Source organism: Elephas maximus, chromosome 21, assembly GCF_024166365.1.
Source record: "Elephas maximus indicus isolate mEleMax1 chromosome 21, mEleMax1 primary haplotype, whole genome shotgun sequence".
In the NCBI taxonomy this organism is placed as follows: domain Eukaryota; kingdom Metazoa; phylum Chordata; class Mammalia; order Proboscidea; family Elephantidae; genus Elephas; species Elephas maximus.
In genome coordinates, this window is record NC_064839.1 from 50,031,596 (window position 1) to 50,058,360 (window position 26,765).

Below are 26,765 nucleotides of genomic sequence, written 5' to 3' on the forward strand. Positions count from 1 at the left end.
GGGAATTTCACATGCTGCTGACGGGAATGTAAAATGGTGCACCCACTCTGGAGAACAGTTTGGCAGTTCCTCAAACAGTTAAACATACTTATTGTGTGATTCTACTCCTGGGTATACACCCAAGAGAACCAAAAACTTGCACACCACTGTTCATAGTAGCATTACTTGTAACAACTAAAACGTGGCAACAACTCAAACGTCCATCAACTGATGAATGGATAAACCAAAGGGAGTATACCCACATAATGGATTATTTGACCATAAAATATAAACTACTGATACATGCTACAACATCGATGACCTTGAAAACGTTATGCTAGGTGAAAGAAGCCAGACACAAAAGGAAAAATACCGTGTGACTCCAGACAATGACTCCAAAAATGTTCAGAATAGGCAAACCCAAAGAGACAAAGTAGATTAGTGGTTGCCAGGAGCTGGGGAAGAGGGGGAAACGGGAGCAGCTGATAAACGGTACAGGGTTTCTTTTAGGGCATGATGAAAACGTTCTAAAATGACATCGTGGTGATGGTTGCACAACTCTGTAAATACATTAAAAGTCACATTAAATACATTTAAAAAAAGTACATTAAACAGGTGAACTTTACAGTATGTGAATTATATCTCAATAATAATAAAAATGAGCAGGCTGATTAAGAATCCATTCCAGGTTGTCACTGCAGAGAAATGGAAGTAGAGAACGAGCCAGCTGCACACGACTTTTCAGCTTCATATAGATAATGCATTATTTATTGAAAATTTTCTTCACCAACAATGGTGAAATCAAGACCCCAAATTACAAAACATGATGGCAATTGATACTTATAAAAATAAAGCGAAGGTCTATGTTTCACAGATTTGTGCTAGTTTTCTTCAAATCTTAGTCTGTCCTTTTCATCAAAAAGGAGATAATGGAATCTGTGTTAATCCTCATGATGTCGTAATCGTAAAAAAACTGCATTCCGTTGACCAAAAAAAAAAAAATAGCTTTGCTTCCATATACCACGAGTCCTTAAAGTGACTTTTCCAACAATAAATATAGAAAACAACTGTCAACAAGCATGTTTTACTTGGTCTGGGCTGGTTCGAGTGTTTAAGTACATCTTCCTCTCAGGTCAGAAGACCCCAGGCCGCCTGTGAAGCTCTCCGAGTCTTTGGTGCTGCTGTGTGATGTCCCCCTTGAGGCTGACTGCTGAGTCCCTCCTGGCAGGGCCGGGCCCCAAGACATCTGGAGATGTACCTCAAGCCCTAGTCGCTTGAGAGGGGGAGGCCATCTAGAAGGAACTCCAACACACCCGCACTGGACTTTGGGTCCCTCTGACCAGGGGGCCCCGTGCAAAGCCTTCTCCAGCTCCGCTGCCCGTTGAGCCGTCAAGAAGGCGCCCTGGCTCTCCTGGCACTCACACAGATGGGGTCTTTGGGGGGTGCACCTGCTGCATGAGCTGGGGGCGCTTCACCCTGGGCTTCCTCCGCTTGGGCCTGCTCTTGGCCTTGTTAATTTGTACCACAAAGAAGGCCAGGACCACCATGGCTCCCAGGAAGGCAAAGACGGGAATGGTCTGGCCCACCTCCTGATTGTAGCGGCCAGGCATGATCCCTAAAAGAAGACAGGCTGGTGAGTGGTCAGTCATACCACAGAGCTGCAGGCTCAGGATTCATCAGAAACCAGATGCTGGGCTGGCAGGGCAGAGCACTATTTAAACCTCAGCTAACGCGTAGCCCAGGCCATTAGAGAATGGCAGAGTGAGCCACAGCGACACTCCGTTGGGGTGCAGCAGCGCTGTGGTTCTGCTTCTCCTCCCATTCTCCCAGAGAGAAGACAGGACAGTGCACAGTAAGGGCGCCCAGAGGAGCCTCGGTTTGCTCAGAACAGCGAGAGGTAGACCAGTTTCCATCCTGCGACACCTGTTGGCCATGCCCCTCCATTTAGGAAAGCTCTCCACAGACTGGCTGTGTGGTAGGAAACTAGGAGCTGCTGCTGGGGGACCCCCGATTTACAATGTCAAATGCGACCCTGTCATGAGCAATGCTGAGGGTTCCAGAATGGACCATCATCAGTGCACCCTGGGACTATGGCAGGGCCTCTGGATCTTAGTGTCACACACACAGTTCCCAGGGCTGGGGTGCCCTTGCTGATCCCTAAAGCTTCTGTTCAGCTCCTAGAAACAGAGAACTCCCTCCAGACTGTTATCTCTCTGGAGGAGCTCAGGGTTCCAGAGCAGAGAAGTGGCCCCCTGCTCTGCTAGGGTGATCCAGTTCCCATGGCCCAGGTAAAGGAGAGCCTTAGACCTGCCCCAGCAGTCTGCTCAGGCCAAAGTGGCTACCTGTGGAGGGCGTGTGTCTGTACTTGGGGTGAGGGAATGGAGTGGAACCACCCAGGGCCACACCGCATCTACCAGTGAAGTCCCATCACTGATGGGATGGTGCTGTATCCCAAAGGCCTGGGCAGAGAATGGGGAGCGGGGGGCACTGTGTCAAGGGTTCAGAGGCCAGGTCGGTTACCATCACTGACTGGGACCAAGCCCAAGCCCAGCAGGTAACAGGCATCCCCTGGGATATGTGATACACATTTGTACTACAGAACTCTAATAAAGAGTGAGCAAGTTACTCTGTCTGAAAATTTTTAAGTGTGACACCTGAACAGAGTAAAAAAAAAATTGTATTTGAAAATCTAAGTAGAATTTTCAAGAGTGACAACAATATCTTAATCCTTTTCTTTTTTTTCGAGGAGGGGATATTTTGAACGAATCACAGTGTTGACTCACAGTGATAACAACGTAAGAACTTACCTCCAGGAATGTCCCAGGCACCACTTTCCCCAGGAGACAAGGGTCGTACTTGAGGACGGTTTGATCTAAAGTTGGGCAACGCCACTTTGTCCAGGTCGATGGAGAGTAGCTTTTGATGTTTCCAAAGGTTACTTCAGGGAAACAGATTAAAGCAAGACAAAAATAAGCAATTATACTAGCCTGGGAAGTTCAGCCAATCCCTGAGAAATGGAAAGTAACTTAAAGACAAGTGATGATCCCATCTACCTTGACATAAAGGCAACTGAATCATCATGTGCCACTTCTGGGTCCTCAGATAGAAATGTCAATATCAAGTCCATACTCAGGACTCTACAACGTTCAGAGTCAGGTCAGACTACTGCCCATCCAGCCTGCTTTCGCTTGAAGCTGGAGACGTCACAGAGCATCAGGGGAGAGAGGCACACTGGGAAGAGGAGCAGAGCTCTGGAGCAGCCAGAGCTCGCTTTTTGATTAATTCAAATCAACACTGCAGACGTAACTGCACAACTACCACATGTGAGGAGCAGGGCAAACCGGCCCTGGGAGCTGACATCGTCCTTGTCCTCAAGGAAACCACCACTGGGAGGGAGGATATAAGAAACACACATGTAACCATGGCATAAGAAGCCCTGGTTGGACAATGGTTAAGCACTCGGCTGCTGACTGAAAGACGAGCAGTTCAAATCTTACAGCGTCTCCGAGGGAGAAAAGATCTGGTGACCTCCTCCTGTAATGGTTACAGCCTGGGAAACCCTATGGGGCAGTTCTCCTCTGTGATGAGTCAGAGTCGGCTCCACAGCACACAACAACAACAACAACAGAGTAGAGCATCTGAGCAGCAGCACCTGGAACACATCCCTCCTGGCCCGCCAGGGCGAGCGCCAGACCACGGAGGAAACGTGTGCTCGGCAACAGGTACTGTACTCGTCACGGCAGCATTCTCATCATGTATCCGTAGCTGTGAAGAGCTTGTTCAGACCAGTACAACTTCAGTGGAAGAACGAGAGGCTGACAAGCCGTAAACAGCGGCAGACAGCTTGGGAGAACACAAAGATTAGAGCTAGGAACACGCGTGGAAAATGTGAGTACTGTTCCTGCTAAGGAAGGTGAAGGAGTGAAATGATATTTGCAAATTACCAATTCCCCATTTTTCTGCTGTTTATCCACTTGGAAACTGCTGACCTGTCTCTCTTACTTTGGTTGAGAGAATGCAATAGTGTCCAGTTCTATCAGCCAATCACAGTGAAGCCTGACAACTCTTTAGGCCTGGGAAGAAGCCTTCTGTGCAGGAAAGAGATAAACTCTTATGGGATACTCTCAGCCAGGCCATCAATTAGAAAATGCCAACGAGTATTACAATCTCTTCTGTAGTATACGACTGAACTTTACATTTCAGGTTTCATCTGTCTGGAAATTAAAATGGCAATGTTGAGTTACGGAATCAATGATACTTAAGTTTGACTTTTTAGCTGAATATATGTGGGGCTATATTTTAACTCTAACAGGTAAATATGCTGTTACGGAATTTAACTGTTTGGTGATGGCATTTTCTAGTTAAGCAATTGTGGTAACAATACACCATCATTATCATTCCAGAATTCCACCAAATACTGACGGAAGGAGAGAACCACCCTTGGGCAGGGCTTTCTATCAGGTTTGACACCCCTGCAACTGTCCTCAAGTATGGACACTCGGTGCTGGACAAATCGGCATGGTGACGATTCTTCATTTCACGTCGGCGAACTGGAAGCCTGTACTTGGCACTGCACCAGTGTCTGCCCTGGGCCTGTAAAGGGCTGTCTGTTGCTTCTTCCATGAGCCTCAAATCTCCTCTAGGAATACAGAGTACATTTAGATCCAGGCTTCTGAGAGCTGACAGTAATTTCCAACCAGATGTTAAATGTGAGATAAACGGGCGGGGGTAGCTGGAAGGAATTACTGAGAGAGAGAAATCGCATTCTAGGAGCCCTGCGTTATCAACATCCCTGAGGACCAGTTCAGAATTAAATGGAATATGTGATGGGAACAGCTGGAGACCAAAGGTCATTGTTATCTGCTTCCGAGTCCGGAACAGCCCTGTGGAGAGTAATTGGATTTCTAGAACATGCACCAGCACTGCCTGTCCACAGCGTCAGAACTGCTGACCACGGCTGGTCTGCGTGCTGGAATAATGGGAGGTTATTAATAAACGGGATGTAAAAATGGCAAGTTATCAGAAGATTTTAAATGATGAGATGTTAAGTGGAAACGGGAAGTTCTCAGTAATGAAAGTATCAGGAAGAAAAGTGCTGATGAGAAGACACTATGTGGCTCCACAATCTCACTGTCTCCTGTCAAACACATTCCAGTGATGCCATATGGTCCGTGATCGGTGTCCTGAGTGCTGTCTGTGTATAATGAGACAGGCCTTCGACGCCTTCCATGCTCATCCTCCTCGTGACTCATGGTATCCACTGTGGTCCTCTGTACCCGGCCCCACCAACACCTGCACATCACTGAGATTCGTGCAACGTAGACATTCTAAAGGAAGACTCATGGGGCAGAGGACAAGAAGGCATGAGGCATCGCCAGAGGGGCATCTGCTCGCAGAGGTGGCATGGGCAGAAGGAAGGCTGGCTGCCAGGGAGCCGCCCAGCTCAGCGAGGCAGAGCCCCAGGAGTGGAGTGAGGTGGCCTCCTAAGGAGGAGGAAGACGTTCCTGTGCAGCCCTGAAGGCTGGGGGCAGGGCGGGGGAGGGAATGGGAAGGTGGCCTCCTGTCGAGGAGGGAGACATTCTTATGCAGCAGCCGCTCCAGCTGAGGGAGTGGTGCACTGCTCTTCTTGTGACACTGGCCCCCGCTTCACACACCAGCACCCCAAGTCAGGAAAAGCTCCAATTATCCCTGCAGTAGAGGAGGGTGTCCTGCTCAGACTGAAGAGCAATAGGGAGGAGGAGAAAACTGTCACCAGCTGTGCTAAACAGGCTCATTCTGCCCAGAGAGACAACAGGCAAGAGATCCAGTTCTGGCTTCTGACAGGAAACCCTCCCAACAGAGAGGCAGAGTGAGACAGGTAGACAGACACTGTCTGGACATGACAGAGAAGGAATGGCAAGGGATGGGGTTATTGGCTGTCACTATGGGAGACTGAGCTCACAAGAAACAAACATCTGCACAGGAAGTTAAGGCCACAGCAGACACCAGGCCAGGCTCCGACTCAGATCCCAAACCTCCTCCAAGGAACCCTAGGCCTATCTGCAGTTCGCCACACTGAACACCTCAGAGACCACAACCTCAAACAGCAAGACTCCACGCCCTCACCAAAACGAGTCAGAGCTCAGGTTCAGTGACAGTGCCAACTAGTGACAGATTCTCATAGCAAGATTCCAGTTACCCACAGCAGGATGCCACCAGAGAACGTATTTCCAAAGGTCAACACGGGGGCTCACTAAATTTCAATCCCATCACAAAATGACAAGTCAGGAGATCTGATTATTCGATAGTGTTGTCTGTAAAATTCCATTCTCTCTTACAAAAAAGGGAGTTGTGAATCACAGACCCCCAGGAACACTCACCTAGGAGCCGTCTCATTTAAGGGCTGTGGCTTGGCCCAGGACAGGTGTGGGCAGGCAGGCAGTGTCCGGGGCTTCGGGTCTCCCAGGTGGGCCTCGAGGACCTTTGAGTAGCGGTGTAGGTGGTTTCCTGTGGCCCAGGTCAACATCGACAAAAAAGAAGCAGCACTGTCATTAAGCAGCAAGGGACAAGACAAGGCTTTGTAAGCAGGTTTGTTTGCTTTCCTGCCGCCAGGATCACTACGCTCCGCTGTGAGCCTGTCTTCCAGGGGCCTGCCAGGTGCCTCAGGACAGCGACCTGAGGGCTTTTTCCAGGCAGCATGTTCTCACTGCTGCAGGTAAGTGGATACATGGAACAGACTGTCCCCTTTCAGAGGGTCACACTGTATGTCATGATGTGGTCAACATTTGCTGATCATCAATGCATACACAAGGCCACACGTGAGGATGTGAACCTGCAGAGAAGCTTCATTGCCAAAAAACAAAAACAACCCCTGCATTTTAAAACTTCTGATTTCTTATTTCTTAAATCTGCACCGTCTAATACTGTAGCCATGAGCCACACTGGCCCCTGAGCACATAAAATGCGGTGGTGCCACATGCTAAAATGACAATATTTGTGATGTATTAAGTGAGCTTCACCTATTTCTTTTTACATTTTTTTATGGGGCTCTAGACAGTCTGAAGTTATGCATGTATCTGGCAAGCGTCTGCTGGATGGTGTGGTGGTGACTGGAACATTTGGGCCACGCAAGCCTGAGGCCAGTACTGCTATCCTTGAGACCTGCCGAGATCACAGTCCCCACAAGCCAGCATCCTGTAAGTCAGGTTCCACTGGTGACCAGCCAGTGACCTTGACAGTTACTTCTCTCGCTTCTGCTTCTTCATCTGGAAACTGTGACAGTAACATTTACTCTCACAGGACTGCTGAAAGGACTTCGCGAGATAATCCACGGCACGCAACCAGCCTAATGCCTGGTACCCAGCAAGTGCTCAAAGGCATCCGCTAGTATCGCTGAAAACCTCCATGAGCCAGTTCTTCACCTGTGAGAGTGGGACAATGCACCCAAGCTCCAAGCAATGTGAGGATTTGGGGAGCGTGTCAGAGCACCTGGAGCACAGTGGCCCTTGGCAAAAGTCCATTCTAGTCAGCTAGGCTACAGCCGTTTGCTACTCTGCCTACGATCATTAAGGAAAAAAAGCTGGTGGAACACACCAACGGTCTTCATTTTCTGGCAAGCAGGATGGTTCCTGAGGCGGCATCATGCTAGGCTGCACGATTCCCCTCCATGAGCGCCGTCCCGGCCACTCACCTTCCATCCTCTCTGGGGTCACGGAGCCTGTTCCACTTGGCGGGCGCTGCCGGTTTCCAGAATGACTGAGGCTGGGAGGGGTCACCCCGTATGACGTGTACTGAAGGAGAGCATCCAGAAGCCAAAAGCAATCTGGGGAGTTAACAAGTGTGCTGGTTAGGAATTACATTGTTTTAGAAGGAAACCCTACAGAAAGATAAAAGAAAGCTAATCTCAAAAAAAAGAGAAAATGGTAGTAAAGAGTTCAGATCAAGGCAACTCTGGCACGTTCTGGCTCACTGGTTCTTTAGCAGCACGTGCCCTACCAGGCCAGTGTCCAGGCCACTAGACCAGCACGTGTAAATGAGACCAGCTGGGGCTTCACTATAGGGCCCTGTGCTCTGGGCAGTGTTTGCATCACTGCACCCAGTGCTGGCCAAACTGCCCGAGTACGCACTCAGCCCTGGGCCCCATGCAGGGACAGCAAGACTGTGTGACAGCCCTGGAGTGAAGAGTGGCCCAGAGAGCTGGGTCTCTGAGGCAAGGGACCATAACTTCTGCCACCACCGAAGGGTTCTGTGGAGAAGGACCTAGATTTACACCGTTTAAGAGCTGGTGGGCAGGGCTGGGACCAGTGTGTGGACACTGCAGGGAGGTGGGTTTGAATTCAACACAAGTTGGAGAGCCATTACTTTGAGCTGCCATTTGGGCTGGTGGCTCCCAATCCCTAATGCTTGAAAGCCGAGGGTGGTCTGAGATTTCTTGGGACATTGCAAGGAGTCCAGGCGCTGAGCAGCAATAACCAGGTCCCGCTCACAGGCTGCAGAGGCATGGTTCTACAGAAAACTGGAAATGCCGCCCTGCACTGAAACCTGGAATGACTGTTTCCATACCCTTCCTCCCTGGGTCTGCCCATTCCAGGAGCCATTATCATCAACCTGGATGATTCAGGACTCTGCGCTCAATGAAGGACACTTGTGGTCATGTGCTGCAAGCCCCCACAGGGCACTAACAGCTGCCATTTGAAAGTGAAGGGCTAGGACAATCTTCTCACATTTTAAGTTTTTTTTTTTTTTCCCATGAAGTAACTTTAATTTGCCGATCACCGTGAGGTGACACTTTAATCACCATTAAAACAAAACAGTACGATTACAGTTTATATAACACACATTTGGAAGTTATAAACAAGAGTTTGTTATGTGAGTAAGCCTGGATAAAAAACAAAAATTTACAATGTTTACTTCACTTTTTTTTTTTTTAAAGCAAAAAGAAAGTTTTATTCGGCATATGTTCAAAGAAGCAAAAGTAGGAAAATGAACAAGCATGCCGCTAGAGCCATGTCTGCCCAAGTCCAAGGAAATATTACAGAATAAACTAAAGTGGGAGAACAGACAAGCACTCTGCCACAGCTGTGTCTGCCCGAGTCCAAGGAAGTATTACAGAATAGGCAAGAATGGGAAAGCAGACAAGCACGCTGCCACAGCCACATCTGCCCGAGTCCAAAGAAATTACGTAATAGACAAAAGTGAGGAAATGGACAAGTAAGCTGCTAGAGCCATGGCCGCCCAAGGAATATTACAGAATCATCAGTATATATTAATATTACAACATTTTAAGTTTTAATAAAGACTTTTACCAGGTGATCTCAAATCTTTAAAAGAATATCTCTGTGGAAATAAAACATCAATCTTCTTTCAACCGTTAGTTTAACCCTCACTTTTGATTTTTGAGAAGGCCAATTATACTCTAAGGATTTACATAAAATGCTAGGAATTTAGTCAATTTCAACTTAAAATCAGAAAGGGAGAGAGAGGAGAGAGACAAGAAATGTAGGTGGGAGGGGAGAGAGGGGATGGATGGGGCTCTCGACTCACAGTTCAAGCTCTTAGAAGGCCTTGTTTTCTTGCAGTTATGCTTTTCCAGTGATTTGCAAGTATGAGGGTAGATGGTACCATCCCCTCCCCCTGGTGCCCCAGAGGTCTTAGTGAATTAGGAGACCACGTCTTAGTCCTATTTTTTTCCATCATCTTACCAAGGTACAAAGATGTAACACTTTCGGCATACCACTTCCTCCTTTATAAAACAACAGTCTATATCCAAGCTCAAAAGCACCAAGCTTAGAAGAGACCCTGAAAAGGGGGAAGTGTAGGAGGTGACCCTTCTTGGTGCACACCCCCCACCAACATACGCACGCACACACACACCCCTAAAGGTTGTAACACTCCCCCGAAACACAAAGGCACACACGCCCATCCACCCACCCCTAAAGGTTATAACACTCCTCTGAAAGACAAAGGCTCATATAGCCAAGACTCCCAGGTCTGGGAGGAAAGCAGGTGCTGGGCCTTCCTGGAAACACTGCCACCCCCAAGTGGCCATACGGGAGACACACAGACAGCTTAGAAGGTAAAGCTTGGGAAAGGAAAACAGGGTGTTGGGTCTTTCCACTGTGGTACTGGGGTCCTGGGCACTGGCCTCACGAGGGTGGAGATAAGAGAAGAAGCCACTGCAGACTGCCAAAGCAGTCTTGTTTTGTTTCTTAAATGTGTCCAGAGTTAGATACCTATCAAAAAACTCCAAGCAGTCAGAGCACCTGGACCACCCCCAGTTGTACTTGGCTCATGTGAGCAGAGTCTTTTGTTCACCAGCATTTTATCAGGGCCTTCTCAGGACATAGGGAGGAAAGGACTTGTGTGTCACATTCTGAGGCCCATGTGCTCTCCTGCCACACTGCCGTTCTTACCCTTCTGCCGGTGACTGTCATCCAGGCAGTTGGAGTCTCCGTACAGCACAATTCGGCCTCCACCCTCAGCTGGAATCTGATAAAGGCCCAAGATGGGGACATTCTCAATAACTGCCGTTTCCTGCTTTAAAACCTCCAATCCTAAAGCAACACAACAACCAAAATAGCAACAAGAATTTCTGTCAAAGAACTGTTTTGTATCACTTAACAAATATAAAACCACAGCAAGATTCAGTATTTAATCAATATAGTCCAAACTTTTAGGCTAGGAAAGCAATGTCTTAAATGTCACTAATTTGGGTTTTAGCAAAATTCACTAATTCCATCCTTTTTCATTTTCACTTGAAACGCAAGTACAAAGTATCTGGTCTGCAAGCGTAAACTGTCATTTCTCCTTTTTCAGGTTTAAACAAAACAAATTCTTGTCTGCGCTCACCCTGAGAGCCCTACATCTTTGGACTGTTTTTGTTAAATTTATACAGAGATCTCTATGGGAGGAGAGCAGGTGCTGGGCCCTCCAGAGAACACTGCCGCCCCCGTGTGGCCGTGCTGGAGATGCACAGACAGCCTAGCGGGTAAAGCCGCGGAAGAGAAGACAGGGTGCTGAAGTCCCAGACAGGGTGCCTAAGTCCCGGACAGTGGCTTCAGGACACACCCAGCACGACTGAGAAAGCTGAATGGGTCAGAGGTCAACAAGGTGTCCAAGCCACAGGCTGCAACTCTCAGTGCATCATCCTACAATCTAAGCATCTTTACTTCCCAAGCGAGCGCTCTCCTCAACACCAGAACATGACAGGCGTCTTCAGCAGAACCCAGGGCATACCATGTTGGTAGCACTCAAAATGCCTGTGGCTATGAAAATGCCACCATCTCACGCTCTCTGTGTGTAACTCCACTAGGAGCTAAGTGGAAGGAAACAAGATTTCCTTCGGAGTGAGGGAAAAACAGCAGTAAAGCAGACGAAATGTGTAAAGCACAAGGCACTGCCTTTGGGCCTCACGGTGTCACTGGGTTTTGCTCCTGACAGTGGGCTCTTTTCTGACACAGCATAACCTGGATTTCCACATTCCTATTTTTTACCACAAGGATTATTCAATTCGAAGCCTTTTTCGAAATAAAAACAAGCCACCACTTAAAAGGATTTCAAGGTAATTACTCATTTCAGACTGCAGCAGAACACCAACATAAAGTGTGCATCTTTAAATGTAATTTTTTTTCTCTGTAAGACACTTATCTCACTTTGAAATGAAATCCTCATTTAATTCTTATGTAAAACACTCTTAGTGTTAACACTCCTAAAGGTGTGTTTCTATGACAAGTCTTCGTGATCCTTTAAAAGTCCAAATCCTGAATGTTCTTAACAGGACCCACATCAACATAATAGGTTGCTGACTTGACAGGTTGCACATCACCATAACAAAAAGCCCTTCATGGGCTGCTAGGTGCTACTTTCTTTTTTTTTCAAATAATATTTTGCTGTGTTTTCAACGAGAGTTTACACAGCTAATTAGGTTTTTATTTGACAATCTGTACATGAATTGTTCACTGACATTATAGTTTTCACAATGTGTCAACGTTCTCTTAAATTGCATTCTGGTTGTTCCCTTTCCAGTGCTCTAGTTTCCCTGCTCCCTTCTCTTCTCATCTTTGCTTTAGAGTAACTGTTAATCTTTTGGTCTGACACAGATGGTTTTTTAATGGAGCACCTTAAATCTAAGTTTGATTCTCCTCCCCCAGAGCAGTGAGCCAGTGAGGGACACACACCATGAGGAGACCACTGCTTTTGCTCCTCACATGTACCCAGTGCCAGCAATGACTGTCCTTTGAGACACTGATTTCAGAAAGGATCACTAACCTACTTTAAGTTGTGCCACATGATGGGGGAAGACAAACCACTCATGTGCTTGAAGTTAAAATACAACCCTACGAAGCACAGATCTGTTTACTGACTGACGTGGCTTTGGTGAAAAGAAAAAAATCCCTTTCAAATGGGTAGAGACTCTTCAGACATAAATTCCACCTGCGGTTGCAGACAAGTAACAAATCCTGACTTTTCATCATTCTCAACTAATAAAACCATCCATAACTCCCCATTATGGAAACAGTACACTTTCAGATGGACGTTCATTCTGAAATACAAAATACCAACACTAATGAGGAACAGCTAATGGGCCTGGGATTTCTTCTCGGAGGGATGAAAACGTTCTGGAATTAGGCAGAGGTGAAGGTTGAACAGCCACGTGAATATACTACAAACCACTGCACTGTACACTCTAGAAGGACAGATATTATAGTATGTGAGTTATAGTCAACAAATTTGTTATTATAAAAAGAAGAACAAAGAAACCGAAAAGCCTATGAGTAGCATTCTTTACCTTGGTCCTTAAAGGTCTGTGTGATCACTATGCCCTCTTCTGGAAACTTCGCGATGCTGCACCCTGATGCGTAATACACTAGAAAAGAATTGCTCAAAGTTATGAGAACACAAAACACTCAACAATTGCATCAAGAACTAATCATTTACCCAAAATGCATTCTTTACAAATTATACAGTTTTTAAAAACTGTTTTTATTCTTAAAAGCTGCCACTGCCTTGTCACATTTCAAGTAATTACCTCAAAATTCAAGTTAAAAAAAAACACTGACACTGGTTGCAGAACAGAACTGTCAGAGACTTAGGACAACCCAAGTCAGGATGAGCACAATTACTAATGCTTAAGTGCTGTTCCAGAAACTAGCTACCGGAAGTGTATCAGGAGACTTCATAAACAAGATATGCAAAGTTATTTCACGAACGAAATTTTGTAAATGATCAACAACCTATGATGTATTTACTATTTGGGAGCATATAATATACAAAGAATTTTACAGACAGCACCAAAATTAGGAGTGCCTGCATAAAATATTTTCGTTTCAAAAATCTGGACAGAACCAGAGTGGTTAATACCACTTTATAAAAATACTTCTCAAAAACATCGAGTCATTCTTTCTATAGGCCCTCACTTATTTAGGAATCGCATAATTCTCTCTCTGAAGTGTAGACTTCAAAGTTACAAGTCTCACAACTCTTGAAATAACGTGCCCTTTTTAAAGAAAGTAAACATAGAACCTCACTGTCATGGTTTGCCAAGGTAAAGTCCCCTTCATACAGGCCGTCGCTGAACGCCATATTCCAGACGGACAGCAGCTCATTGAGAGCTGGGACGTTGGCGCCTCCTGTGTCCGGCATCCACCACTGTCTGTGAAAGTGAGAACAAGGCACAGGCTCTCAGCACATGGAGAATCAACACCGCCACCCACACCCCATCACAACAAAAGCCAAGCTCCCCTGCCACATGCCGGTCTGTCCACGCTAAGGCTTCAGTTCAGCTGAGACTAATGCCTGGGTTGGAGTCACACTGCAAGTGCAAATGCTTCAACCCGTGTGCAGGAAAAAGTAACCTTTTCTTATGAAATGAAAGTCAGTACTTCATTCAAACACCCTCATACAATTGCCTAGCCTAAATCTAGAGAAGTGGAGGAAAAGAGATGAGAAGCAAACTTGTAAGAATTCAGTTGAGAAACTTATAAAGAAAAAACTCAAAATACATTATAAAGATATTATACTTATAAATAATTAATTTACTAGAAGGGTCCTCCAAGTAACAGTTCCTTTGATGCATTAAAACCTGTACAAATTCAGTAACAGAGAGAGGGAGTACAGGAAGGACAGAATGTACAGCTTAAGTATCTGAGATCAAGAAACGACGATGAATTCCCTAAATTGACTCAGGAATGGTAAGCATTTTACTTACTTTGCAAGGTATCATTTTAAAGCATCTTTCAAGAACATATCCTCTCTCTGAAGAGAGAGCTTTTTCTAACCAAGCTTTCTGATTTCTGGTAACTGAAAGGACCACCAGCAGGTCAAATAATCATCGAAGTATTTGGTGGATACACATTAATTCCCCCAAATTCAGATTTCTTATCCAAATACCAACTCATCCCAGTACCTTGTGTTTTCATCATAGAACTTTACTTTTCTCATAACGGAAGTGTTGTACCAATCACTGAAGACGATGAGCGAAAGGCCATTGTCCACGTCCCTCCTCAGCTTGGCAATCTCTTCGGGGAAGTACTCCTCCTCATTGTCCACCATCAGTAACGTTCCTGGGGCACAAAGTGCCAAGGTTTGAGAATTTTCATCTCTGAATGTATTTTACTGGGGACTATCTCTCAAGCTCCTGGCTCTTAATCTTTTGGTTTGTGCCACTGAAAAAGGAGGTGAAAAATAAAGGACCAGGGCTCAACAATACACAAACCAAAAGACCCCTTGCCATTGAGTCGATTCCGACTCACAGCAACCCTACAGGACAGAGGAGAGCTGCCCCCCGTAAGGTTCCCAAGGAGCAGCTGGTGGTTTTGAACTGCCCACCTCTTGGTTAGCAGTTGAGCTCTTGGTGCCAGCTAGTTGTAGCCTTTTGTTTTCATTTGTGATGGCTAATATAAAGATTTCTCACTTACTTAAGAAGGAACAAAATACAGTGTGAGAGTTTTTTTTTTCTTTTAAAAACGTACAAATGTCCCTATCTCTAAGCATCCGATAGTCCTGTCTTTCAGCTGGATGTTACAACCACCCCACCAAATCCGAGGCACGTAGTCTTCTTTAACACCTAGTTCGGCCTTCACCATGACAAGGAGACTGCTTGTTGGCCCATCATTTAACACGTGATTCACCCTGTCAGCATTCAGCAACCCCTGTGTTGGCTGCAAGAGCATCTGGATAGCAGACCCTTGCTGCTCACCATACTGATTAGCATCGAAGCACGTGAAGGGAGAGCCAAGGACTTCAACAAAGTAGCCCATGCTTCTCAAGTGTTGGTACATGTCCCTGAAGTTAGTGTGGATGTGGTCGCCATTCCTGAAAAGCAAAAAGCCAGGACATGAAAATGATCAATCTTTTTTCATAAGAAAGTCTTATCTAGTTAGGTCACCAGCAGAAAAGGCCTGCGAAGTCTCGTCCACCGGCCCAGAAGCTGGGCTTTCTGACCTGCTTTCTCTGTGCTGGATGCATGAGAACGGATAACAGGAAACCATGTGCATGGCTCACGCATGGAGAAGACAAAATAATACCAAGGAACAGCTGGAAAAATGTTTGTACAGTGCGCTGGACCACAGCTTTATCAAGCGGCATGCATGTAAATTGCTAGTAACCACCTGCATTTGACAACCTAGCTTAGCACACAGCAAAAGAACACAGAGATGCTGGAGCAAACCACACAGGGCAAAAAGAACTAAGATGGCAACACACAACTACACTTATAGCACTCTTGTTGATCACCTTTCACTCCTCCTTCCGCCTAAATGTGTTCATTTTCCTGTTTTCTCCATGTAAGCCATCTACCCAATTGCCCCAGCAAAAACCCCAGTAATCACTATATATCCTGGGCACTCCACCCCCACCCAGCCCTCCCCTAGACCTTCAGAGCCAGCCTGCTCCACAGTGCTGAGCCACACACTCTCTCCAGGCCCACGGCTACTACCACGGCTTACCAGCTTTGCCTCTGGTCTGAGCCCCTTCTAATCTACCTTCCAGAAGAATCTTCTTAAAGGGCAAATCTGATCTTATAAAAATCTTTCAAAATTACACAGACCACACCAAGAAGTTTGGCCACGTGAAAGAAGTTTGAATGGGCAGCCACTGAAGAGTTTTAAGGAATCTGTGATATAATTCATGTTTTAAAAAGATGCACATGGCTGCTACATGGGGAACAGGATTTTCAGGGAGCAAGAACAGTGAGACTTGGCAGGAGGCTACTGATGCCATCTAGGTAAGAGATGGCAATGGCTGGTACAAGGGCAGAAGCCAAAGAGATGGTCAGGCATGGTGGGATTCAGGACTTGTTTTGAAGGTAGAACTGACAGGATTTCCTGATTGACTCACTGGGAGATGTAAGGGAAAGAGCAAATAAGGACGGCCTCGAGGTTTTTTACTGCACAATTATTCAACTATAACTGTGCTACATTTCAAAGGCAAAGTGCAGGGTGCTTGAAGAGCAAAAGGACCCACAAAGTCTGGGGATCATGGAGTCCAGGCTCAACAAGAGGTTCACCCTCCACCCAGGAGCAGTGACCCCCAGGCCCGAGGTGGATGGACATGGAGGCAATACGTATCACGTCTGACGTGGCTTACCAGTCTAGAGGATCGTTCTTCATTCTCAAATTATCCCTGGGGAAATAGCCAGGTGGGTAGCGGAGGTTGTGGTACTGATCCCAGAGAACCCGCTTGCTTCGAGGAGGAGTAGGAATGATCTTCACCTTAATGGGGAGCTTCACCGTGGAAGTCTGTTCTGCGCCATTTTTTGACTGGAAGAAATAACAGAAACCTGAAGATGCCCCCTCTGTACAGAAGCAGCTGTTGGGTTTTCTTCTTTTAAAAATCATCTCTATTTATCAATTTAAGCCAAATAATTTGCACACAAGAATTTCCAATAGCAACAAATGTATGAAGTGGCAGATTCAATTACCACAGTTAACCCCATTCAAACTCTTATGAGTTTAAGACTTACACTGTAAGGCACTTGGTTCCAAAAAGCCACTAGAGCTTCAGAAGATGACCCCCCATTTTCTTTTAGAGGACGCATACTTGGGCACCATCATTTTGAGCTTGAAATCTGGCACAAAACAGTCACATCCATTGTTGCTTGGCAACAGACTAGGGAATACTATTACTCACTTACTGGATTGGTTTTTTACACTCCACTGCTTCAGAGACCCTAGCCTTAAAGACTGATCCGTCAGTCAACTGAACTTAGCATCCAAGACCCCAGGAGTCAGCCTGTCCTTCCCTGCCTGACAAGTGACATTAAAGGGTAGGAGAAAGAAGCTATTTCCCCGCCACACACTTACTTCCGTCTCCGCTGGGGAGGACACGGTGATCATGACGTGGCCCTGGGCGATGCCTTCCCAAGAAGCCGCTTTCTTGGTGACAGAGATGGAAATGGCCAGGTAGCCTGACCAAGGCCACAATACCGAGGAGAAGGAAAAAGCGACTTCGATGTTGTCTCCGTTCTGTGGTAAATAGGGCTGCCAGTCAGGCTACAGGGGAAAGAAAGCAAGGGAAGGCTGAAGGGAAATTCTTAGGGACGAAGTATCTGGAACTCAGACACTTCATCTCGACGCCTAAATGAGCTGAATCAGTTTTTGAGAGGTATTTTATTAAATAAGGCAAAAAAAAATGTGTACACAGACACTGAGCAACCTATACACCAAGGAGCTTATGGACCTTCTAGAACATCACTCACTAGGAAGTCTGCAAACTACTATTTCTGACAGCCTCCAATTTTATGGAAAATATTTTTTTTTAAGTTAAAAAAAAAAATGTTGGGGGGGATGGACACACAGTTGACAAAGAATTTCTATCTGGTCTGAGAACTAACATAATTGGAAAATCTCGGATTTGAAGTTAGGTCCCAATTAATTATAAGCTTAAAGAATCACATTAACTGAAAGTAATAAAATGCCACAGGTGTAGAGTGTCCCCATTCGAATTCTGCAGCTAGAGGCTGGGGAGGCAGAGGTTTCTGCCGAAGCCCAGAGAGGCACTGCTCGGACGGAAGCACAGCTGCCCTCTCTGCCCCGCCGAGGTGAGCACAAGAGACCTTCTGGAAGAAACACGGATGAGCTCCTATGATTAATCAGCATTTCAAACCAGCTCTAAATATCAAGTATATACTCCCAAAATGAGTCAGATTATTTAAAAAGAAGAATTTTTTTTTTTTAAAGGAAAAAGGAATGTCTGAAGGATGGAGCATCACCAACGACGAGAAAGGAAAGGGATTTGGGGCCACTGATGAGAAAGAAAAAGGTTGGCTTTTGTCCATCTCTTATAGCACACACGCAAATAACTCCACGCAGATGAAGAAATTAAATCTATTAACAAGCATATGAAAAAAGAACAGTGGAGAACGGAATGAGATTTTATTCTATCTCTGGACGGCTAAATTTCTAATCTTTGAAACAAAAGATGATAAATTCAACTATATAAGAATGTTAAACTTACACAACTGGAAAAAAAAAGTTTTTATACCACTATAAGAACTAATATTAAAGGGAAAGGAAAACAATAATCTGGGGAACACTGCACAAAACACAAGTAGTGACCTGAAGATCTTATTCAGACTGACAGGGAAAATTCCAATTCTCATAGAAACATGGGCCAAGGAAATAAAAAGATAATCCACACAAGAGGAAAAACAATTAGTAAACAAACCTGAGATATATCCACCTCAAAAAAAAAAAAAAGACCAAAGAAATGCAAATTAAACCAGGCATCCATTTTATCTCTTCTAAATTTAATGTTAAGTGATATACCAAAATGTCCATCAATGGATGAATGTATAAACAAAATGTGGTACGTACACACAGTGGAATATTATTCATTGCTGTTGAGTTGATTCCGACTCACAGAGACTCTACAGGACCGAGCAGCACTGCCCCATAGGGTTTCCAAGGCTATCATCTTTACAGAAGCAGACTGCCACATCTTTCTCCCATGGAACGGCTGGTAGGTTCGAACCTCTGACCTTTCAGTTATCAACTGAGGGCCTAACCACTGTGCCACCAGGGCTCCTTGGGTATGTCCCTACACCCCACTATACCCACTGCCATGAAGTAGATTCCAACTCATAGCAACCCTATAGGACAGAGTAGAACTGCCCCATAGTTTCCAAGGAACGCCTGGTGAATTTGGACTGCTGACCTTTTGGTTAGCTGCTGTAACTCTTAACCGCTAAGCCACCAAGGCTCCTTGCGTATGTCTCTAGTAGTGTGTAAACAGCAGCAGGTATGTATGTATAGTACCGTTGTTGGTGGTGGTGTGGGCCGTCAAGTTGACTTCAACTCATCCACTGCCATCGCCATCGAGTCGATTCCTACTCATAGTGACCCCACTGGACAAAGCAGAACTGCCCCATAGGGTTTCCAAGGAGTGCCTAGTGGATCATCTGCTGCTCTTAACCACTATGCCATCAAGTTTCCCTCCAACTCATAGCGACCCTATATGACAGTGGAGAATTGCCTCATAGTTTCCTAAGCTGTAATTTTTACAGGAGCAGATTGCCAAGTCTTTTCTCCCACGGACTGGTTGGTGGGTTCAAACTGCTGACCTTTCGGTTAGCAGCCAAGCACTTAACCACTGCACCACCAAGGAAAATTACTTGGCAATAATAAGGAATGAGGTATGACACGTGATACAACATGAATGAACCTTGAAAGGCTAAATGAAAGAAGCCAGATAGACACAAAGGCCACATATTCTGTGATTCTATTTACACGAAATGTCTCGTGGAGACAAAGAAGGTAGATCAGTGGTTGCCAGGGCCTGGGGCAGACAGCGGAGGTGACGGGCATGGGGTTTCTTTGTGGAGTAATGAAAATATTCTGGAATTAGAAAGTAATAATGGTTGCACAACTCTGTGAATATACTAAAAGCCAACAAGTTGTACACTTTAAAAGGGTGAATTCTATGGCATGTGAGATATATCCCAATTAAAATAAAACTCCAAGAACGAAAAAAAAAAGATGCACCACCCAGAGCAGGCACAGAGGAGGCGCCTCCCCCGTACACCACCACCGCTGTCTAACCAACGGAACACTCCTGGAAAGCAGCCCGGCAGTAAATACCGAGAGTCACAATAACAGTTACGTCCTTGAGATTCCAATCCAGGGACTTACGCTAAGGAAGTAACGCAGAAGGAAAAACCCACGCACGTAAAGACACCCAGTGGAATGTTTATAGCACCAAAACGCTAAAAGCCACGTTGTTGGTCAAGCAAGAGAAACAGTAAATAAATTACAGCTACTTGTGCTGTGCATGTAGTTATATTTCAAAACATTTACAATTTAATGAGAACCAAAAAAATATAACTGTGGATCTTTGCCTACTGCATAAAGATAACTAAAAGCATAAGGGCTAGAAAAGAACATTTAAAAAACAGTGGTTAGTACGCTGGGGCCAGAAGTCATCTTTCTATTCTTTCTTCCTATCCTTTATTATTATGATACTATTTATGCAGTAAACATAAAAGAAAAAAATTACAGACATGAAATTTAAAAGACTGTATCTTCCAAACACTAAGGCCTTTAATTATAGGTAGGAAATTGTAAAGATGAAAAACAAAATGTAATTAGGTAATTCAGAAGCAAAATTCAAGATGCCAAAGTAAAAAGTAGCAAACTGGTTTCATTTATCCATGCTCTGACTTATTCTGGAAAGGATTTAAGGTAAACCAATCAGGACTTCCAATACCCTCAGTGCCCAGACTGGAGAAGAGGCCCATGTGCTTGTTTTAACTTGAGAAGAAGCAATCAAGACATGAAGAAAATGGGGCCACACTGTGTTCACCCACCACATCAGAGACCGTGTCAGAAAGCACCAGGTCAGAGAAGTTTCACCTTATCGACAATTCTTCCCGTGACTCCCATGCCATTGAGGATGGTGACGTTCACAATTGTCGGCATCCCTCCGTAGTAGATGGGCTGGGAGCAGTAGGGCCACATGTAGGGACACTCGGTCAGATCTATGTAGCTTGGGCTCAAACTGAAAGAATAGTATCATAGTAGGCTGTATTAGAAAAGGCAGCAAAGCAATACAACTGTCATGCAAAAAGACCTAACAGCCGACCCTGGCATCTGGATACTTGCCTTTAGGATGCTCCCTGTGCTGATCAGGCCCTCGTGCCAGCCTGCCTAGACTGTCTGTACAAACAATGTCATATGTGGGGAACACCTCTGTCCTCCTGGAAGTCTGCAACTTTAATGTCATGGCAATGAGTATGTGACCAGCCCCTGATAAAAACCTTGGACTCTGAGCCTCACGGAGGCTCCCCTGGGCAGAGATACTGCACAAGTGTGGATGCATTTCACTGCTAGGCAGGGGGCACGCTCTGTGACCCCTCTAGCGGGCAGGAGGGAGAGAGGACAGGAAGCCAGGAGACACAACAATAAGAAAATGCACATGCACGAGGTTGTTCACTGCAGCACTGTTTGTACGCACAAAGTGTTGGGAACAACCTAAATGCCAGTAGGGAAGAGACTGGATGAATAAACAATGGCACCTCCATACAATGCAGCTATAAAGATCTCTACAAACTGGCACGAGTGACTTCCAGATATTGTTAAGTGATAAAAGCAAAGTACAATAGAATGTCTATGGTAAAAAAGAAGCATATAAAAAAAATACACATGCATGTACCTACTCACTTGTGCGGAAGGAAATACTGAAAGAACAAACCAAAAACTACAGAAGGTTCATGGGAACAAGGTGAAAAAAAACAGGGTAACAGGTACAGGGATAAAAAAGACGACAGGGGACTGACACTTCTCTGGGTCCACCTTTTTGTGTAGTTCTTTGTTGCCTATGTTGTGTGCCGCCAAGTTGATTCCAACTCACAGCAACCCTCCACGGTTTTCTAGGCTGAGATCTTTATGGGAGCGGGTTGCCAGGTCTTTTCTTCCACGGAGCCACTGGTAAGTTTGAACCACTGACCTTTCGGCTAGCAACCGAACGTGTAGCCATTGCTCCACCAGGGTACCTTAGTTCTGTCTTTAGAACCACGGTAATAGTTCATATACCAAATAAATAGTTGAAATCAACTGAGATGTGGGAAGAATCTAAAAAGGTACATAAACCCAAACAAACAAACCCAACTGTATTATGAATGAGTTTACAAAACCACGCTAATGGGAGTGAGGAAGAATTAACCTAAATAACTTTGGAAAACAGTACAACTATATTCTATCAGGCTAAAGATAAAAGAACTGGGAGGCGGGGCCAAGATGGCAAAGTAGTCAGACGCTTCTGCTGCTCCCTCTTACAACAAAGACCGGAAAAAACAAGTGAATCGATTTTATATGACAATCTAGGAGCCCTGAACATCAAAGGCAAAGTTGAGGAATCAGACTGAGCGGCAGGGGGAGGGAGAGATGGTTCAGAAGCAGCGAGGAATTGCCAGACCTGACGCTGATGGAACCAGTACCCCACAGGCCGGACCCACTGGCGCAAGCGCGGTTAGACAAGCAGTGGTGCTTGGGACGCATTTTCCACATCAGGAGAGACTGAGCGGGGGAGAGTTCACTCACACCTCCAGAATCAGCAAAAAGCAGTGCTCTCGACAAAAGACAAGTACTTGTGTCTGATCTACTGCGAGGACCAAAAAACACCCCTCTGGAAAAACTCATTTAATTGACCCCTCCCCACTCTGCACCAGGTCCCAAGCCGGCTTCAGCGATAGCCGCTTTCCCTGGGCTCGAAGTAGGACCTGTTGTGCATCCTGAGCCATCCTCCTGGCCTTGGACAAGGAACAGATTAACAAACAGGGGAAAAAAATAATCTGCCAGCTCCCCTAAGCTGGGAACTCAGGGCAGAAAACAGCTCCTTGCCTAGGCACAGGCATAAGCGGTCCATGAATTTTGAACACCTTTCACCCCTGCACAGACTTGTGTGGGCCCATTTCAATAGCATAGGCCCTCGTTAGCACTGTACAACAGGGTATATACCTGAAGCCTAACTTGAACTGTTTCAGCTATATGGTGGAGAGGCAGGTTCGTGACGTCTGACATGGCTCTGCCTATTAAGCAGGGTCCTCACCTATCTCAGGGGCCTGAGGACTGGTGGCTTCACCCCCACCACATAGCCAGCCATGACAGAGGTCCAGGGATAAGTGTGCCTTCCAGTCCTAACAGCCAACAGCATTGACTGCCCATAGTCTGGCTGCAAAACCCACCCATCTAGGTGCCCTAGGGAACAGGGACACACTTTCCTCACAGACACTCAGAGGTGGCTGTCAGTCCCCTGCCTTGCTCAGCACGTGACCCCCTACAGCAGCCAGATACCTGTGCCTACACCAATTACCCCTGCTCGTCTAAGACTGTAGGTGACAGACAACAACACACACTTGGTGACTGACAACCTGGACACCTGAGTTGAATCCATACAAGGAAAGTAAACAGACCTGGGCTCATATACCTAGTAACAGCTCTAACCGCCTAGTGACGGGACATTAGAGCTTCAAAGGTGCCAATAATCAAGCTAGCTCACTCAAGCAGCCTATTTGGGCATATCAAAACAAGAAGCTAAGACACAGTAAGCAAACATAAAATAAATACAGTAACTTATTGATGGCTCAGAGACAACAGTCAATATCAAATCACATAAGAGGCAGACTACAATGGCTTCAGCAAGCTCCCAAAACAAGAAATCTTCCGGATAAAGAGAACTTCCTGGAACTACGAGAGGTAAAATACAACAGATTAATATACAGAACTCTTCAAGAGATCAGGCAAAATACAGAACAAGCCAAGGAATGCACACACATAGCATCAGAGGAACTTAAGATAAAAGAACGGACACGTGATCCCCAGGCTGCTCCAAGATGATGACCCAGCACAGCAGAGAGACATGGCAGGCCCATTTCCAAAGGACAAGGTACTCTTCCAGTGGGCAACATTGGTTCAAGGCTCCCCATCAGCTAAAACTGTCTTGGCACAATACCACGGTGTGAGACTTGCTACCCAAACCTTCCTTCTCCCTCTCTCTTCACAGGTGTTGGATCTGCAGCATAGCTCTAAGACTCTTCCTGCCTGCTTCTGTTCCCTTCCCTTTGTCCTCTGTGGGCACCACCCACCCCACCCCAGTCACATAAATCTCTTACACATCTACGCCCATCATTCTAGCATACGCTTCTTGAAGGCCCTCAGCTAACACATCACCTTAACCAAATGATCAAAAGTTACACCACCAGGAATAAAACGAAGAAAAGCTGTGGTGCTGTCCCCAACTGGAAGAGACTAAGGAGACATGACAGCTAGATGCAATGTGGGATCCCAGATTAGATCTGAACCAGAAAAAGGACATTAGTGGGACAATGGGAGGAATGTGGATAAGGTCTGTTGATCAATTAATAGTATAGTTATCAATGTTAGTTTCCAGCCTTTGATACTTGTAGTATGGCTACGTAAGACGTTAACATTATGGGAAGCTGGGTAAAGGATATCTGGGTTCTCATTTACTATTTTTGCAACTTTCTTCTAAGTGTATAATCATTTCAAAATAAAAGGTAAAAAAAATCTTGCCAAAAATATGTAACAAAGCCAATCATCATAAGTCATCTAATAAACCCGAATTGAGGTTCATTCTACAAAATAACTGGCCAGTACCGCTCAAAGGCATCAGTCATGAATGACAACAGAAGATGCCTGCCATAACAGAGCTGAACCTAGAAAACACCATGCTGAGCAAAACAAGTCAGTGGTACAGGACAAATACATTATGATCTCACTTACATGAAATAAGCAAATATACAGAAACCAATGATTGTTAGTGATTACTACGGGTGGGAGGGAAGAGGACAGAGGGAGTTCTGCTCAGGGGGCACTGAGTTAATGGTGGTGGACTCATTTGGAAAAGTATAGTGACAAAGGCTGCACAACATGAAGAATGTAATCGGTGTCACTGAATTGTACATGTGGAAACTGCTGAATTGGTGAAGGTTTTGTTGTGCATATCTTCACGACAATTAAAAAAAAAAGCTGAACTGTCCCAGGTTGGAGGAGACTGAGACACGACAACCAAGTGCAACGTAGGGCCTGGATCCTGGACCCAGAAAGAGGGTACGAGTGGGAAAAGTGGCAAGATGTGAATCAAGTCTGTAGACTAGTCACAGTACAGTGGCAACGTCAATACCTTGGTTTTAGTAGTTGTAGTATGGTTAGCTGAAAATCTGAAATGCTTGCATTAGGGGAAGCTGGGTAAAGGGTATATGAGAGCTCTCTCTACTAGCTCTAAAAAACTTCTGTAAATCTAAAATCATTTCTAAAGAAAAGGTTTAAAGAAGTAAAAAAAGAAAGAGAGGAAGTCATTATTTCTTACCCATTTATATTAAAAGGAAAAGGACCTCAGGAGGTCAAAGGAGTTATTAGATCTGGCGGCCCGCCATCCCTTTGTAGCAGCAGCAGAACTAAGGTCTCATTGGCGCCCTGAGTGTGGTTTGATCAGCAGTGTTTTTGTTTAGAGGCTCGTATTCTGTGCAGAGGGAAAAGTCCCTGCAGAGCTCAACAAAGCAGAAACCGGCCTATTCAGGTGAGAAGCAGACCAACCTGGCCTGGGGTTTGTAGCTGTTGAGGATCTGGTAGGCTCTCAGTAGATCAAGCTTGCCATGGCCTTGCTCAAACATATTGACACCAGGAAGCCTCCGGGCGGACGCAATCAGGGCCTGCTTCATGCTGGCCGGATTCACCAGCTCACGTTTCTGGACCGTACTGGAGGAAGTCACAGAGTTGCTTATTTTCTTAGAAGTCATAAATTTATGCACAATTCTAAATATAAAAAACATTTAATACCATAATTTTAAATATATTCAGAATTTTGTGTGTCATCATGACACAACAGTTGAAGTAAAACCTTACCCAGACAGTGACAAAATAAATGCTGGCTCCAAAGACATCACTTTATAATTTTTAATTATTCAACACAGCCATCAGACTAAAAGTCAGAGGGTGTGTGTTTCAATTCTGGTTCTACTATGCCAGAGAACTTGGAAGATTCTCCCAGTTTCATTAGCTCCAAAATTAAGGGCTGGTCACCAAGCTCTATTCCAACTGTGTATGGGATTCAATGAGGCAAAGAACAAGTCAATGACGGAGAGAAACTCGTCTGTCCTAAAGAAGCAGTGGCTGAGTCCACCGACTGGTCGGGCATTTCCTCAGCTAACATAGTAAATTAAAGGGTGAATTCTTGAAGACATGGAGGAAACTGGCAGGGAACCACCTTACTTTTTATTCCCTTCCTAACAGATATACTTGTCTGGAAAGAACAATGAGCTGTATATTAAGAACAAACAAATAACAGAACTCAAACATAAAATAAAAACAGTAACAGGCATTTTACCCGTGTATAGTGCTTCAGAGTTTGGAGTTTACAAAGTGCATTTACATCCACTTCATCTGACTCTCATAGCAACCCTCTAGGAAAGAGTGGACTCCTAACTTTTTTGCAGAGCAAGGTGACGTGACGTGCTAAAACTCTGAAACCCTGCTGGTGGCAGGAGCGAGACTCAGCTCTTGGGCTCCAGGCACCAGGCCTTGTATCCTGACTCCTGATGAAGGAGTCTCCCTCTGCAGAACAACACTCACCTGACGAGCAAGGTGACAGCCCCTGCTACCACTGGAGAAGCAACGCTGGTCCCCGAGAGGGCCCGGCACCCCCCTTTCACACCGGAACCCCGCACTCCAGCACCATAGGTGACAATATCAGGCTTCACACGACCATAACCTCCTGGCAGTTCCTGTGAACAAAAGTGACTTGGTTTCGACCATATCCCACACACTGGCACAGAGCCACATGTAATTATGAGAAAA

At 45.5% G+C, this 26,765-nt stretch overlaps 1 protein-coding gene across 1 annotated transcript in view; it reads right to left on the reverse strand.

Annotated features, from left to right (window-relative positions):
- Window positions 1–714: 714 nt before the first annotated feature.
- MBTPS1 (membrane bound transcription factor peptidase, site 1) overlaps window positions 715–26,765 on the reverse strand; it is a 55,191-nt gene continuing 29,140 nt past the window's right edge. The window contains exons 10-23 of the mRNA XM_049864001.1: window positions 26,541–26,692; window positions 25,506–25,667; window positions 20,805–20,949; window positions 17,259–17,447; window positions 16,543–16,715; window positions 15,155–15,270; window positions 14,363–14,519; window positions 13,485–13,609; window positions 12,746–12,823; window positions 10,371–10,511; window positions 7,649–7,780; window positions 6,339–6,465; window positions 2,787–2,917; window positions 715–1,594 (exon numbers count right to left, since the gene is read on the reverse strand). Coding sequence (XP_049719958.1) covers window positions 1,398–1,594; window positions 2,787–2,917; window positions 6,339–6,465; window positions 7,649–7,780; window positions 10,371–10,511; window positions 12,746–12,823; window positions 13,485–13,609; window positions 14,363–14,519; window positions 15,155–15,270; window positions 16,543–16,715; window positions 17,259–17,447; window positions 20,805–20,949; window positions 25,506–25,667; window positions 26,541–26,692 — 2,025 coding nt within the window. The 3' untranslated portion in view covers window positions 715–1,397. The remainder of the gene's footprint in view (window positions 1,595–2,786; window positions 2,918–6,338; window positions 6,466–7,648; window positions 7,781–10,370; window positions 10,512–12,745; window positions 12,824–13,484; window positions 13,610–14,362; window positions 14,520–15,154; window positions 15,271–16,542; window positions 16,716–17,258; window positions 17,448–20,804; window positions 20,950–25,505; window positions 25,668–26,540; window positions 26,693–26,765) is intronic.